Source organism: Mercurialis annua, linkage group LG3, assembly GCF_937616625.2.
Source record: "Mercurialis annua linkage group LG3, ddMerAnnu1.2, whole genome shotgun sequence".
NCBI classification, from domain to species: domain Eukaryota; kingdom Viridiplantae; phylum Streptophyta; class Magnoliopsida; order Malpighiales; family Euphorbiaceae; genus Mercurialis; species Mercurialis annua.
This window is the reverse complement of record NC_065572.1, coordinates 65,634,010-65,648,077: the sequence shown is the minus strand read 5'-3', so window position 1 is coordinate 65,648,077 and position 14,068 is coordinate 65,634,010. Positions and strand designations below refer to the sequence as shown.

Below are 14,068 nucleotides of genomic sequence, written 5' to 3'. Positions count from 1 at the left end.
AAATACAAAAATTTAAAATTTAAAGTTCACAAATTAAAATAATTATATTATATCAAATTAGTATATAAGTATAAAACGAGTTAACTCACAAACTTTTAAATTAAATATTACTAAAATTAAAATTGACTCGTTTATTAAAAAAAAAACTAAAATTCGAGCTCAAATAAGTTGTATCGAGCTGAGTATCGAGCAGCTGACACGTACACCCTTAACATTATGCAAGGGAAGCTGTACTAATATAAATATTTACTTTTTCCGTTAATTTCTCTGCTCAAGCCGGTCCACACCAATGATCCGATTAACGAACCCGGTTTTAACCCGAAGCTATGAATACAAATCAATTTGAATTGCAGTAAATTTACAAGAAAACCAGAGAAGAGCCGCCGGTTTTCAATTCTCTGCATCTCTTTGATCTCCTAAAGGTAACTTCTGAATCAAATATTTCGTTTCAAATTCATTGGTTGATTTGCGTATTTTGGTATAATGTAATGTTAGAAATTTTGAATCTTTGTATCTTTTACTTGATTGATTAATTGGGTATGTTGTGATTAGGGTTTTGGTGATTACATGGTAGAATGAAGCATATTGTGAAAATAACGGCAATTATAGTTGCAATTACTGCTCTTTGGATTGGCCTTTTGCAAACTTCTGTTATTCCTCCTACTCATACTTGGTTGGTATGTGTTCTGCAATAAAGTTTTATTTGTTTCTTGGATTATTTCCGTATAAAATCCTAACCTTTAGCGTTTTTTACGATTTAAGCACGTGCTTTAAACTTGTTATAAAAAGGCTCAACTTTTCATTTTTTGCAATTTTTAGCACCAAGGCGTCTTTTTTGATGTCTTTTTGCCCGTTTTAAACGACTAAAATGATATCGGATAAGACATTTGGGCTGTAAAATGCCAAACGATAAAAGGTTGGGCTTTTTTATGCCAAGTTTTTAATAATGTGCGTAAATCGCAAAACACGCTAGAGATTGGGATTTTATATATAAATAACCCTTTGTGTTTTCTTTTGTTATTTTATTTTTTAAAATTGAAATTTACTTGGCTTTGTTGTTTATTTTCTTTACAGTTACCTATTTATTTTGTTATATCACTTGGATGCTATGGATTGATGATGGTTGGTATTGGGTTAATGCAATTTCCAACTTGTCCTCAGGAAGCTATTCTATTACAGCAGGTACTTTTTTTCTGCTGCATTGATTTTATATCTTTACTCTGCATTTTGTTACTCTGTCTGTTTCATTGTCTAATTCTAGCTTCTAAAACAATATTTATTGTCATTTTAAACTGTTTGTCTTCACAATCTGTTCTTCGCTAATATCGTAGAATTACTTGATTTTAAATGTTTTAGTATAGTATGTGAATTGGTGTTCCCTGCTCGATTCTAAAGAACCATCAGAAGTTTTGGATGCAAGTGTGAATAATAGTGATGAGTGTATTAGTCAATCAATATTACGAGGCCCCTAATGTGTGCAATAAGCTTACTGCATGTTTTGGATGCAAGTGTGAATAATAGTGATGAGTGTATAAGTCAATCAATATTACGAGTCCCCTAATGTGTTCAATAAGCTTATTGCATCAGTATATTTGGCTAAATTGAGACCCTTGTGTTTTGAATTGATTTTTGAAATGTTCTTGTTTTGCGTTATGCATGTGCATTTGGATTGAAATGAGTGATCTGCATTCTTCTCTCAAGTAAATTATCATATTTCTATGACACTATGAACATGCTTGGTTGAATTGGCTTGAACTGATCCATGCTTGTTCTTATTTCCTTTGTAAGTCACTGAAGTTTCAAGTTCTGCAAATTGTACATCAGAGTATTAAGAAGTTTTGTTATAGAAGTGATGGACTTGTTGATGTACATTACCTCAAGAAAGTATATTCATCAACATTTTGGTGTATTATAACTTTCTTAAGCTTATTAGATTTGTGACATTTTGTAGGATATAATAGAGGCCAAGGGATTTCTAAAGCAAAATGGTGTTGATGTTGGTTCAGATTGATGATGCTCGCATCTCCATGCTTTGATTGTCAATGGTGGATTTTCGGAAGGTTTTTGGCGCCGCCCATGTGGATCAGTGCCGAGTTCTTTCCCTGTTTAAAATTTTGCCATGAGTTGCAGTACTGAAGGGAGGTAGCTTTTGGAATTCTAAATCAATTCCAGGAGACTCTAGGAAAAAGTAACAACAGATTTCAGTTTCTTTTATTCTCTTACACATTATTATTTTCCTTTTTACATTAGGTTGTTTACAGTAATTTTTTGTAACATTTTGCGGACATCTAATTCTCTACCTTTTATACAGTGGTTAAATGAGAGCTTTTCTAAGAGTTTCCTCCAAGCACCTTCTTATTACAAGTTCAGACAAAGTTCTTAATTGACACTTAAGTCGAATATCTTTTTTTCCCTTAATTATTATGCTCACATTCTGTCATTAACGTCCGGACAAACAGGTGATATCCTAGAAAACAGAAGCAAACATGACAGCATCAGCTAAAAAAACTCCATAGAAATGAAACCTGGAACTTTTTGAATACCATAAGCCATTTAAATAAAGAAGCTTGCCATATGATACAATTTTATAACATACATCAACTAGCCTTTGATTTCAGTTTCAAACAAGATGCAGCTTACAAAGCGCAGAAGTTAGTTAATCTCTTATAACTTTACAGAGTGATGAGAATTTTCTGTGTGTGCCAGCTAACATATTCCAGTCATCTCCATTGCACCTTCCGTAAGTAACAAAATTATGGTTTTTTTACCACAGTAGGAATGCATCAGAAGTAGGGTCATGAGATAATCAGTAACTTATTGCGTATGTCAGATGTCTCTGCTAATCATTTGGACGCAGTTCGGACAAAATCTGTCCAGTGCACTCATGGTGATTATTTGCGTACAGAAATTTAATGTGTATGCCATATACATTTGTTAAAGTGTTATGACTGAATCAAACTTCACCTCCATTTATTCCTGCTGAAAAGAACCGCTCTGCTCTGTCAGTTAGTTGTATCCAAGTTTGATGTTTTAGCAATGAGTGATGATTCCTAAGCTTTGTTCTAAGAATGGATACCACCATATTATATTAGTCCTTAGTCCTACTCAGTCATGGCTTGGGGGCCAGTGTGCAATTCTTCTACTTGGAGACAGCATAAACTAGTTGTTGTGGCTCGATAAATTGGCCGTATTCTGCATCTGCACATCAACTTGATTGTTGTTTAAGAACCCAGGAGAAATCTTTTGCTTTCAAATTTCAGTTTGAAGTTTTTACTTCATTTAAGTTGGTAATTTTGACTTTGAATGATCTGATTTGGGTTCGCCCGTCCTATTGCCTATTAGCTTCAGAGAAGAAGTTAATGTCAAAGTCTCTGTAACTTTTCTTATATAAGTTATTATCTACTGTCATTTTTACAGAATAAGTTATTATCTACTGTCATCACAGCATATTTCTTCTGCGAGTTGAAGTTTTAGGTAATGGCCGATTTTCCCTCTTGTCATGGCTCATCAAATGCTAATTCTTTTGCACCACACATTAGAGCACATGAGCAGAGTTTATTTTGTACTGTTCAAGAAATAAATTACACATTGAATGATTGCGTTTGAGCATTAATAAATTATAAAAATTTAAAATTGTATTCTAAAAAAAGAAGAATATATAAACCTGCTACATAGAAGAGCAGCAATGAAATCAAATAAAACATCATGTTTCCAAACAATGTCTCAGATGGCAATTCAAGGAATAGTTTTCCAGGTGGGTTGAGGAATAGTTTTCGGCCACGGCGGAAGCACAAACGGAAAGACGGCTGAACTTCTGAGTAGAGGTGGAAAACCTTCATCATTGACCCTTTCAAAAGTCCAGGTTTCCAAGTTAAAGCAAAAAATGCTTTTTTGACGTTGCCCATAAATTACATTCACATCAAAAGGATGGAAAGCCAATACCCTGAAACGAGTCGGTCCACACTGACCCATTGGAATCTTAACTTGTATAGACCACTCTCCAGCATCGTAATCATCGAGTTTCCGCACAATTAAATCCCAATCAGGGAGTTGATGCCTCTGCTTCAACACAAACCGTGTTACGCTCTGAAGATATTGCAACTGACCATTGCATACTCGAAGCAGTTTGTCGCTAATGAGACGAAAACTACCAGTTTTAGGCAAGTGAATCAAACGACATTGCTCTTTGTGTAGATCACAAGCTACAACAATATCGGGGCTTGCAAAAAAGTGCATAGTGTCATTAAAAAATACAGCAGCTTGCTCTGATTCGGAATCAATCCTAGGAAGGAGAGGGCATGACAGCTCTATACTCTTCCATTCACCAACGTCAGAAGAAAAGATTCGAAGACGTACCGTATCATGGACAGGATAGCATCTGCGTATCTGCACTACCTTGTAATCTCTATCCGTGCTGAGAAAACCTACACCTGCTAATTCACATTTAGAAGCAGAGTCAGGAAGAGAAACATACTGCGCAGTTAAAGGATTGCAGACATAGTAAGTATATCCCGACAAGTTGCCGCATAATAAGAGTCCATTGCTCGATGCGAGAACTCGAATTTCTCCGTTTTCCTGAGGAGGAAGAAATTTGAGTGAAAAGTCTATAGAGGTGAATTCGGAATGCTGTGGGAGTGCGAAGCGGATGCCTGTATAAGGAACTACTGGACGACGAGTATCTTTAAAATAAATTTCAGAAACAAGAAGATTCCAAGGTGAAAGTGTTTTTGTTGCCATGTAATATGTATCAGAAATAAGAAGATTCCATGTTTTGGATACACATCTGAATTTGAACTTTGATTTTTGTGGAAGTTTTGACAGAATCTCCAACCAAACTGTATCAGGAACATCACAATCTTCTCTCCTTCCTTTCATCTCCATTCAACTTTCGATTTTGAGAAAAAAAAACAAAAAAACGACGCTACCTTTGTTCGATTGATAATTATTTTATCTTGTGCCGCAAGTTATAAGGAATGAGCGGCTCAATTGCTGCAAAATCCTTTTCTGTGAGGAGAAATTCTAAACCTAATTAGCCATGTTGGAGATATATGACACGTGGTGTTCATATTTGAATTGAAATTAAATGCTTGGATATTAGTATTCCTCCAATGTGAGACTCTAGGATAATTTTCATTGACAGTCCCTAAACTCCAAGCACCTTCTTATTACAAGTTCAGACAAAGTTCTTATAAATTGACACTTAAGTCCAATATCTTTTTTTTTTCTTAATCATGCACACATTTGTCATTAACTTGGAACTTTTTGAATACCATAAGCCATTTAAATAAAGAAGCTTGTCATATCATACAATTTTATAACATACATCAACTAGCCTCTGATTTCAGTTTCAAACAAGATGCAGCTTAAAAAGCGCAGAAGCTAGTTAATCTCTTATAACTTTACAGAGTGATGAGAATTCCCGTGTGTACCAGCTACCATATTCCAGTCATCTCCATTGCACCTTCCGTTAGTACCGCAGTTGGAATGCATCAGAAGTCAGATCATTAGATAATAAGTAACTTATTGCATATGTCAGGTGTCTGCTAATCATTCGGCCGCAGTTCGGACAAAAATCGTCCAGGGCACTTATGGTGATTATTTGCCTACAGAAATTTGATGTGTATGCCATATAGCATTTGTTAAAGTGTTATGATTGAATCAAACTTCACCCCCATTTATTCCTGCTGAAAAGAACCGCTCTGCTCTGTCAATAAAACTACTTGGGAATCTACAATGCAGCATAACAGAAGCTTCAGGAGCCACCGGATTATGTTTCAGAGAATCTTCATTATATTTTGTTGTTTTGCAATCTCTTTGGCTTTTCGTCTTGCCACCTCTGATACCATTTACTAAAGCACAACCTTTTCCCGAAGCAACCCTCGTGCTTTTGGCAGTGTAACGGCCGGATCTTAAGGCAGCTTCTCCGTGAATTTTTCTATGTTCAGAATTCTGCTGATTATTTTCTCCAGAATCCTCGAATAACGAATTTTCCAGCGGAACATTTCTACAAGATGTTAACAAAGAAAGCAGCATATCCATACTTAACTCTTGCAAAACCACAGATTTGTTCTGCTCACACCCGTAGCAGGCAGCAACTAGCGTGCCGCTCAAAATCGGCATCAGCTCCGGATCACTGAAGAAAACAAATGGCAGATCGCATACCTATTTTATTCCATCATAAAAGTTAGATTTCATCTTCAACAACCCAACAGCAAAGCAAAATAGTATTTTGTCTACTGACCTTGTGAAGTATGGTAGGACTCTTTCCCCACCGTAGGACTGCTTGATTTTCACGGTGGAACAAAGCAAAATAGCCAAGAAGCAAAAGCGACTCGAGCAGAAGTAACCCAACCTGATAAAAATTGAAGATAATTTAGCCTGACGCCCGAAAAATAAAAGATACTTGATATACAGCTGTACAAGTATAGCAATACAATTAAAGCTCGTTACTGTTCATGTTAATCCAATAACCTTACTAGCGATCCCTACAACATTTTGTGTATCATTCATATTGCTGATGAGCTCATATTTTTCACATGTTTAGCATTCCAGTTGAAGGAACTCAAGAAGCAGATTCTGGATTGACACAGTTAACAATAAACACGCAAAAGGGTACCTGGTCGCTGGCCACTTTCCATTTGCTAGTGCAATGAGAAAGAAGAAAACTCATCAAATGGAAAAATTCCATTTTCAAGTCTGGCCTGGCCTGTGAACAATTTTCAGAAACAAAGAATCAAATTATTAATCAAGGAGAAAAATCTCGAATATGGATACAGAATTTTTATCATCTTTTTAAGCCAGAAAACTACCATCACTTTAACCAAAACCCAATATGATCGATGAATAACACTTACTAGCATTCTCTGCATAAATATAATATCCAAAAGAGCTAAATTGTTCAAAACCTTCAGCACCCCAGTTGCAACCTCTTCAAAATTAGATGGAAGGATATAAGAACCCTGAAAATTTAAATATTGAGTAATCTGACATAAGCATATAATACATATAGTACGGTCATAATAGCAGCGTAAATAACAGTTCAAAACAAAACGCAAACTAATAGAGAACACTGACCAATTAAATGACCATGGCGAAATTTGTATCAACGTGAATAAAGAGATTTTACCTGCTCAATAGACAATCTATTGTTTGCCTGCAGTAGCACAGATGTCAACAGAGAGGGAAGACTAACTAGTCCAGTTTCAGAAATGGCTGAAAGAAGAAAGGCTACTGGTTGTTTCGGACTCAACATGTTATCACTCTTCTGATCTACAATAACATTGACCATGTGTTTATCATCCTTCTCCTCAACCAGAATTTCTCGAGTTCTGTCCGGAACATCTCTCAGTCTAACGTTAGAATCATTCAACTCTTCTGAACAGCAAGTTGGATTCCTTTCACCATCTTTGCAATTAAATAATAATTCGTCACTTCTATTTAAATTACATGATTCATTCTGTCTATCCTCTAATACATCTGGAGGCGTAACAGGTTCACTACCATTTAATACAGACAATGGAGGTCGGGAATCTTCAGAAGTCAAATTTGCTGAGTCGAGCACAACAGGCGCAGTATCTGCCGGTTTGGACATTTTATTTTCAAATTCAAATGCTGTTCCCGCTGGAGATAAATCCCAATCAATGCAATTGGTGGTTTTGGGTCTGTATGTTAAAACCACCAAAAGATGTATACTTAAAAGAATGGAAGAAGGAAAGGGTGATCCTTCCACCTGAGGCCTATCATAGAGTGCAAAAAGATCTCGCAACCTATGAATAACCTGGTAAGCAGTCAATAGCTCCAGCAATCCATCAAGCATTTGAAGTTCCCGCTCATCAGAACTTCTATGACCCATAACAGTTCCGACAATCCATAAGAAATTATCCAGCACATCAGATATTGGTTCAAAGTTTTCAGCGGATGTTTTGCTGGACGGCAAGTTGGAGGTCCCAGGAACATTCAAAGATGCAGCCATTTTTATATAGTTCTCAAGGGATGCAGACAGCATAGGGATGATAGGGGGTAAAAGATTTTGTGCTAGAAAATAACTGCGATTTGTGGGCAAAGATAGTACTACTCTCAGAAGCTTTAAAAGGTGTATTGTAACTTGGCAAGCTTCAGGTTTTGATGTATGAGAAGCAGGAAGTGCAGAAGCAATAAAGTCAAGCAAACCAGCCTGTCGAGAAGCCTGCAGCTCAAGGTCTTTTCCCTCCAAAAACTGTTCCACAAAACAAAGAACATTTTTAATACTTTATTACAGTATCTATTAACATGGCTATACTATAAAATAAAGAACATTTTTTATAGTATAGTCATGTCGAAATATTGCAACAACGTCCACCATTTATTTAACGGAACAATGGTTCATATTAATATTTATATGGTGCTTTTAATAGTGTCTATGTAAAGGAACATAACAAGTACCTTGATGATGTCCGCTGCTATTAAACCAATGCTTGCGGCTCCTTCTTTTCTTGCCTGTCGTAATCTTTGAAGTTCTTGAAGCCACCTTCCCAGTTTTGCTCTTGCAGTTGCCACTGCAGTTCTATAACCAATACCACCATTCTCAGAGCTAGCTAAAGGCTCAGAATATTCATACTTTAGAGCCATAAGTCTTTGCCGAATCTTCTTAATTCTCCGTTTCAGAGAGTGTTGCAAAGTGCCATTTCCTGGGGCAAGAGTAGAGCCTCCTGTACCTGCTACACTGTTTTCTTGGTACCCTTCGCCATTGTTAGTTGGCGTTGACCGGCCTTGAAAATCCTTGATTATAGAACGGCGGATTAAAGGTGAGGACTGATCCCTGAAATCCATAGATGCCCTCTCTCGTATTTGTTCCAAGTAAAACTTGCGACGCTGTTCACTCTCACTAAGTCTCTCAGCTAGTTTTTGAGCCAATAGTTCAGCTTCCTCTTGCTGGGCCTTGGCTCGCTCCTCCCGCCGCCGAAGCTGCTCAATGGCTCTTGCTTCACGTGCCGCACTTGATGCTTTGCGTTCTTCTTCTCTCCTGACTTGAGCCTCTTCCTTTTTCCTCTGCGTCTCAGCAAGCCGCTGTAACTTTTCCGCTTCAATGAGTTTTCTTCTTTCCAAAACAGCTTCTTCTCTAGCCATATCTTCTCTCTGTTTAATTTTTATCACTTGAAGTTTTTCAGCTCTCCTCAACTCAGAATCCTGAAGTTTCTGACGCAACATAAGCTTCTTATTTTCGCCATTCAAAGAAGTAATGAAGCGAACCTCATTAACTTTACTGCTTTCATCACCAGCTCTCCTCACGACTTGGGCTAAAAAAGCTTCATGTCGGGATTCACTGCGCTGTTGCCGTGCATACATTCCCTCTCGTAACCTCGTAGTGCGCACAGCCTGCCATTCATTTACTCGATTCAATTTTTCAGAAGTTCGCTGAAGCTTTTGAACTCTTTCATTCTCCAACTCATTTCTGATTCTCGTAGCCCGTGCATGTTTTTCTTCAGCTTCTTTTTTTAGATCCAAAGCAGTTTTCTTCTTTTTCTCAGGTGACATTAGTTTATCATGCAAAATGCGTGTGCGCTCAGCACTTCTTCTGCTCAAACCTGGAGAATGTGACGCGCGAGATGAGACACGGAAAGGTGATGAAAGTATGTCCTCCCAGTTCCTCTTCTCCTTCCATGCATACATTGATTTCCATGAAGTAGAACATCTCTTTTCCTTATCTTTCTCTGCAATAGGAATCTGTTTCTGCAGTGGATCCATGAATTTTAGGTTTTTCTCAACAGCACTTTCTACCGATATTCTCTCTTTCTTATGAAGCAGTTTTTCTGCTTCAGATTCTCTTTTGCTTTTTCCAGCGCCAGAGAGAGCAGAAATGTCTCTAGAAGACAATAAAGATACGTTGATATCAGATGAAGAAGAGTTATAAGGATGGTCACGATTGTTCACAGAAGAATTTACTTTATTGGATCTGCCTGATTCAACAGACCGCTTATCACCACTCAAGCTACCTTGAGAAGGATCTGAATATCCATTTTGTTTCTTTGATTTCACAATTGGATCTTTACCGTCACTTTTCCCTGCTAATTTCCTCACATTATTACCAGGCACATGATGACGACTTAAAGGCTCAGCCAAAAAAGCTTTTTCGTCGTTAGCTGCAAGCATGTCAGATCTTTCTTGCTGAATCTTCTTAAAAGCCTCCAAAGATGAAGATAATATCTCAGCTCTATGAGGTGAAGTAGTCATTCTTCGAACCTGCACTGAGCAATAAATCACTAGCAATTTTCAAGTAAGCTAAATAAATGAAAGATGGTTATAATTTACCAAGCAAAAAGTAAAAAGAAATTTACATGTTGAAAAAAAAACAAAAAACAAAACTTTATTACTATCCTCTAAATGACTATGGGGGCAAGCACTGTAAACACAAATCAACCATCAGACATGTAGATGACTTCACAAATCGACAAATACATTTCCAAAGCAATCTCTACACTGAGTCTTTGTCAAAAAAATTGTTTATGTTGATTTTCCCATGTGTACAATGGCAAACCAAAAGGATTCTAAAGACAAATTCCATTCATCACCCAAAAAGAGACTTTCTAACTGATGCACAATGAGGATTTATAGTTGCAAACAAAGAAAGATAAGGATATGTCTGACCATAAGCATTATACTAAAAATTTAGAACTTTGGGAACAAGAGAACACTAGAAGACAGGAAAAGATAATAAAAAGATATATAATTAGATACCACTGAACCTTACGTATATATTCCTGGTATTGTGATTTTCATTTTCACACTTGTTTAGCGCAATTTCAACAGAGTGTTTTTGCACTGCATTATTTGAAAAGATCGTCACAAATAAAAAACGACTTTCCGTATATTCTATCTATGTTTTCTTGATATTATAATTAAGTATTCAGGTTCTAGAATGTCTAGGACATGTCAGACATGACAAAGCATTAATGTTAAAAATGAAAAGAAGTATAAGAACTGCATTATCATACTTCAGGGGAACTCTACAAAAAAACTCCTTTGGTGACTACAGAATAGAATAGGAAGAAGTCGAGAACTCCTTTATTCTTTCAGGCAATCAAGTAACATCTCTTATTAAAGAAACTAACAGTAAGAAAAAGATTTGAAAGTGAACTTATTGCATTAAGAAAAACAGAGAAGCATTTACCTCCCATGAAAGAGCATGTGGCCTACGATGGTCAGACTTCAAAGGAGTTCGGATCCCATCAATTGATTGAGAAGAGGATCTTTTCACATTCTCAAACTCCTGAACTCGAGTAGTCAGATCTTTAAAATCAGATGCTGCCTCCTCAAGAACAAGTATAGCCTCTTTCATTTGGTCTACATCACATTCTAGCTCGCAAAGGAGGTAAAGTTCATCAACAGCCCTGTTAAGATTCTCAAACAGAAAGCACCAGAGCCGTTCCCTAAACCTTTCTTTGCTTTCATTTGTGCCACCATCTTCGAAGGGGCTTACAGTGTGGGCCTTCAACAGCTCATTATTTACTGCTGTATCAGGTGGATTGCTGCAGCCTTCAACAAGAGCTATTTTGGTAGATTGTCCTAATATTTCAGATCCATACTTCTCCCTTGCAAGTGACTTCCTATCCCGGGCAACTAATGCCGGGCTGGATTTCCTATTTCTGACAGAAACTTCAGAGATTTGTGGCTCATTTACCTCAGATATAACAGGTAACTGAATCTTTACCACTGTTCCTGCATCGCTGGAGATTTCAGAATCAGTATTTTCAAGACAAACTGATTCACTATCCAAGGGAATCACCACACTGCCACAATTCCCATTTGTGATTTGTAATTCGGAGGGTTTTGACTCATTTTCTGCAGATATGACAGGCATCTGAAGTTTCACCACTATATCAGCCTCCGTGGAAATTTCAGGCTCGCCATTTTCTGTAAGCTCCGACTCACTCTCCTGTAAAATCATTGCTGAATTTCTAATCTTATTAGGTACGTTTGGAATATCAGAATCATTTACCTCAGATAGAACAACAGGCATCTGAATTTTCAACACTACCTCAGCCTCACCCGAGCGACATGTAGAACTCAAGTGATTGTCTGTCGTTTTAAAAGATTCATTATCGACATTCTTGCAGTCTCCAACATCATTTGGAACACTAATTTTTCCATTTGAATTTGGTACTTCCGTATGATTTGAAGAGCTTCCACTCCCCTCTTTACAAGTTGCTTCAATCATATCTTCCTTGTTAGTCACTGAGATAGTTTCATAATGAGATGTATCATCTGCAGGTTCTGCACTCAATTTATTTTGTTCTAAGTCAGTAAGAGAAGAAGAATCCGTGTGCAGATGACAATTGTTATCATGCATCGTAGCCACCAAATAGTTACCTCCAGTACCGCTGCATTTGGCAACACCTTGTGAAGTGTTTTCATGATGCCTTATCAAAACATCATCCTCTAGATCACCCCATTTAATTTTAGGAACCACATCTAAAAGAATTTTAGCATCTCCAGCTCTAGGACTGGAATTAGCAACCAACAATTGTGACAACTTTGGAGATTCATCGTCTTTAGTATCTTGTTTAATCACTGATTTATTAGAGCAGGACGCATCATTTCCAACTTCAATATCCAATGAAACAGAGCTAACAACACTGCCTTGGCCGTGTACAGACAAGTTTACTCCTTTCTTTGGAATTTGGGTTTTATTCTTAACTTTCCCATTTTTTTCACTGGTGATATTAGAACCATTCTTCCCCAAAAGTCCCCTAGACCAACCTTGTATGGAAAACTTTGCACCACTTCTATGCTTCTGGAGGCAAAATCAATAACAAAAATAAAGAAAAACACAAATCAAAAACCGAGCACAAAATGGAGACTCAATCAAGCTGCATGCTTCTGAGTTCTGACCAAAGTCACTAAGCTGAGATTCATGGATTCTTCACAGATCAACACCATAACAAACACCCAAACAACTTAAAATACGATCAGCAGACCGAAATAGTTTCATTAAAAAATCACCAATTTGAACTGGAGCAAAAACATGAAGTCATGTATTTGTTCTGCAGGCCATGGAGAATCATTAAAACTCGTATGCAGCCTCTCCACAAGGTTAAAAGAGATGCAATGGAACATTTTAATTATCATATGGACCAAATATAGGACCAACTTGCTTGGTTAGTAATTAAAATAAGCAATTTTTAGCTAGTACATCAAAACAATTTGAAACCATTGACAAGACTATAAGAACAAAATCCTAAAACTTGGAAATTGACACTATTATTAACAAATTAAATATATCATACAAGATTAAAAAAAAAAGGTGCATTTGGTAATATCCCATATTTAACTTCATTTTTTTTTCTTTTTATTAGCAACATTAACACAAAAATTACAGCAAAACATAATCCAATGCTTAAAAGAGTTTGATTATAAAAGTTAAAACCTTTTTCACTTGAAACCATCCTGAACCCTGATCATCCACTGCCTCTCCACTGCCATCCATCTATCAACTCCCGTTTACAAGGGGGTCAATTATTGAACTTCTCATCAAAAAATACCCCTCAACATGTACATCAAAATGTGAAATTTATCAATCATACATTATCCTGATGATAAAAATTGAATTGGGCAATGACAAGAATCAATGATCATGACGTGGGTAAGAAAAAGATTGGATTTTGATCAAAAACTAAATTAAAGCTAAATAAGTGATAGTGGGAAAAATAAAATTTTGTGTTATTGAATTTTAGAAAAAGGATAGTAAGAGAAAATGTGGGTAAGTTGGGTAAGGTACAGTGAAATGCTTCACAAAAAAATTAAGGGATTTTTAGGTTTTTATTAGGGTTTTGTTTTAGGATTTCTCAAGGCAAGAAAGGAGGGAATGTGAGCTTTTGTAGGTAGAAAAGGAAGAAGATGGTCAAAAGTGCAACTTTTTCTTTGGGTTATTATAAACTAATTGCTTTTATTTTGGACCAAATTGCAAAATATTATCTAACAAATGTTTGTTCTTTTTAGAACTACTTTATCGATTTACATGAGTTCTAGTTAGTAGTTTCAACCATTTAAAATTATATCCCCTCCCATTTAAGAAAGGCTTAATAGCGTAAAA

General features: G+C 36.6%; 3 protein-coding genes across 6 annotated transcripts; 1 reads left to right on the top strand and 2 right to left on the bottom strand.

Moving 5' to 3' along the window:
- Positions 1–235: 235 nt before the first annotated feature.
- LOC126675542 (dolichol-phosphate mannose synthase subunit 3) lies at positions 236–2,334 on the top strand. The gene is made up of 4 exons (XM_050370198.2): positions 236–422; positions 553–677; positions 1,075–1,182; positions 1,952–2,334. The coding sequence occupies exons 2-4, from the start codon at positions 576–578 to the stop codon at positions 2,009–2,011; spliced, it is 270 nt and encodes an 89-aa protein (XP_050226155.1). The 5' UTR covers positions 236–422; positions 553–575; the 3' UTR covers positions 2,012–2,334.
- A 1,262-nt stretch (positions 2,335–3,596) lies between these two features.
- On the bottom strand, positions 3,597–5,183 carry LOC126675541 (F-box protein At5g49610-like). The gene has a single exon (XM_050370197.1). The coding sequence runs from the start codon at positions 4,879–4,881 to the stop codon at positions 3,736–3,738; it is 1,146 nt and encodes a 381-aa protein (XP_050226154.1). The 5' UTR covers positions 4,882–5,183; the 3' UTR covers positions 3,597–3,735.
- Positions 5,184–5,279: 96 nt separating this feature from the next.
- On the bottom strand, positions 5,280–13,910 carry LOC126675540 (uncharacterized). Of its 4 annotated transcripts, XM_050370195.2 has the most exons (9): positions 13,403–13,906; positions 12,346–12,769; positions 11,147–12,249; positions 8,422–10,218; positions 7,127–8,215; positions 6,855–6,959; positions 6,617–6,706; positions 6,242–6,352; positions 5,280–6,162 (listed from the first exon to the last, which is right to left on the bottom strand). In XM_050370195.2, exons 1-9 carry the CDS (start codon positions 13,460–13,462, stop codon positions 5,659–5,661), a joined length of 5,283 nt encoding a protein of 1,760 aa, XP_050226152.1. In that variant the 5' UTR covers positions 13,463–13,906; the 3' UTR covers positions 5,280–5,658. The 4 variants fall into 4 exon arrangements, 3 of the variants coding, with proteins under 3 accessions (XP_050226152.1, XP_050226151.1, XP_050226153.1); XM_050370194.2 differs by having other exon boundaries at positions 11,147–12,769; XM_050370196.2 differs by lacking the exons at positions 12,346–12,769; positions 13,403–13,906 and having other exon boundaries at positions 11,147–11,925; positions 12,014–12,105.
- Between the last annotated feature and the right edge of the window lie 158 nt (positions 13,911–14,068).

What these genes read in the sequence shown, in the direction of transcription:
- LOC126675542 (XM_050370198.2), top strand. Translation starts at nt 576, where the DNA reads ATGAAGCATATTGTGAAAATAACGGCAATTATAGTTGCAATTACTGCT. An exon ending in CTCCTACTCATACTTGGTTG is followed by an intron (nt 678 to 1,074) that starts GTATGTGTTCTG and finishes TTTTCTTTACAG; the next exon opens with TTACCTATTTATTTTGTTAT. An exon ending in AAGCTATTCTATTACAGCAG is followed by an intron (nt 1,183 to 1,951) that starts GTACTTTTTTTC and finishes GACATTTTGTAG; the next exon opens with GATATAATAGAGGCCAAGGG.
- LOC126675541 (XM_050370197.1), bottom strand. Translation starts at nt 4,881, where the DNA reads ATGGAGATGAAAGGAAGGAGAGAAGATTGTGATGTTCCTGATACAGTT.
- LOC126675540 (XM_050370194.2), bottom strand. Translation starts at nt 13,462, where the DNA reads ATGGATGGCAGTGGAGAGGCAGTGGATGATCAGGGTTCAGGATGGTTT. An exon ending in TAGCAGCGGACATCATCAAG is followed by an intron (nt 8,216 to 8,421) that starts GTACTTGTTATG and finishes TTTGTGGAACAG; the next exon opens with TTTTTGGAGGGAAAAGACCT. An exon ending in TATTTATGCAGAGAATGCTA is followed by an intron (nt 6,707 to 6,854) that starts GTAAGTGTTATT and finishes AATTGTTCACAG; the next exon opens with GCCAGGCCAGACTTGAAAAT.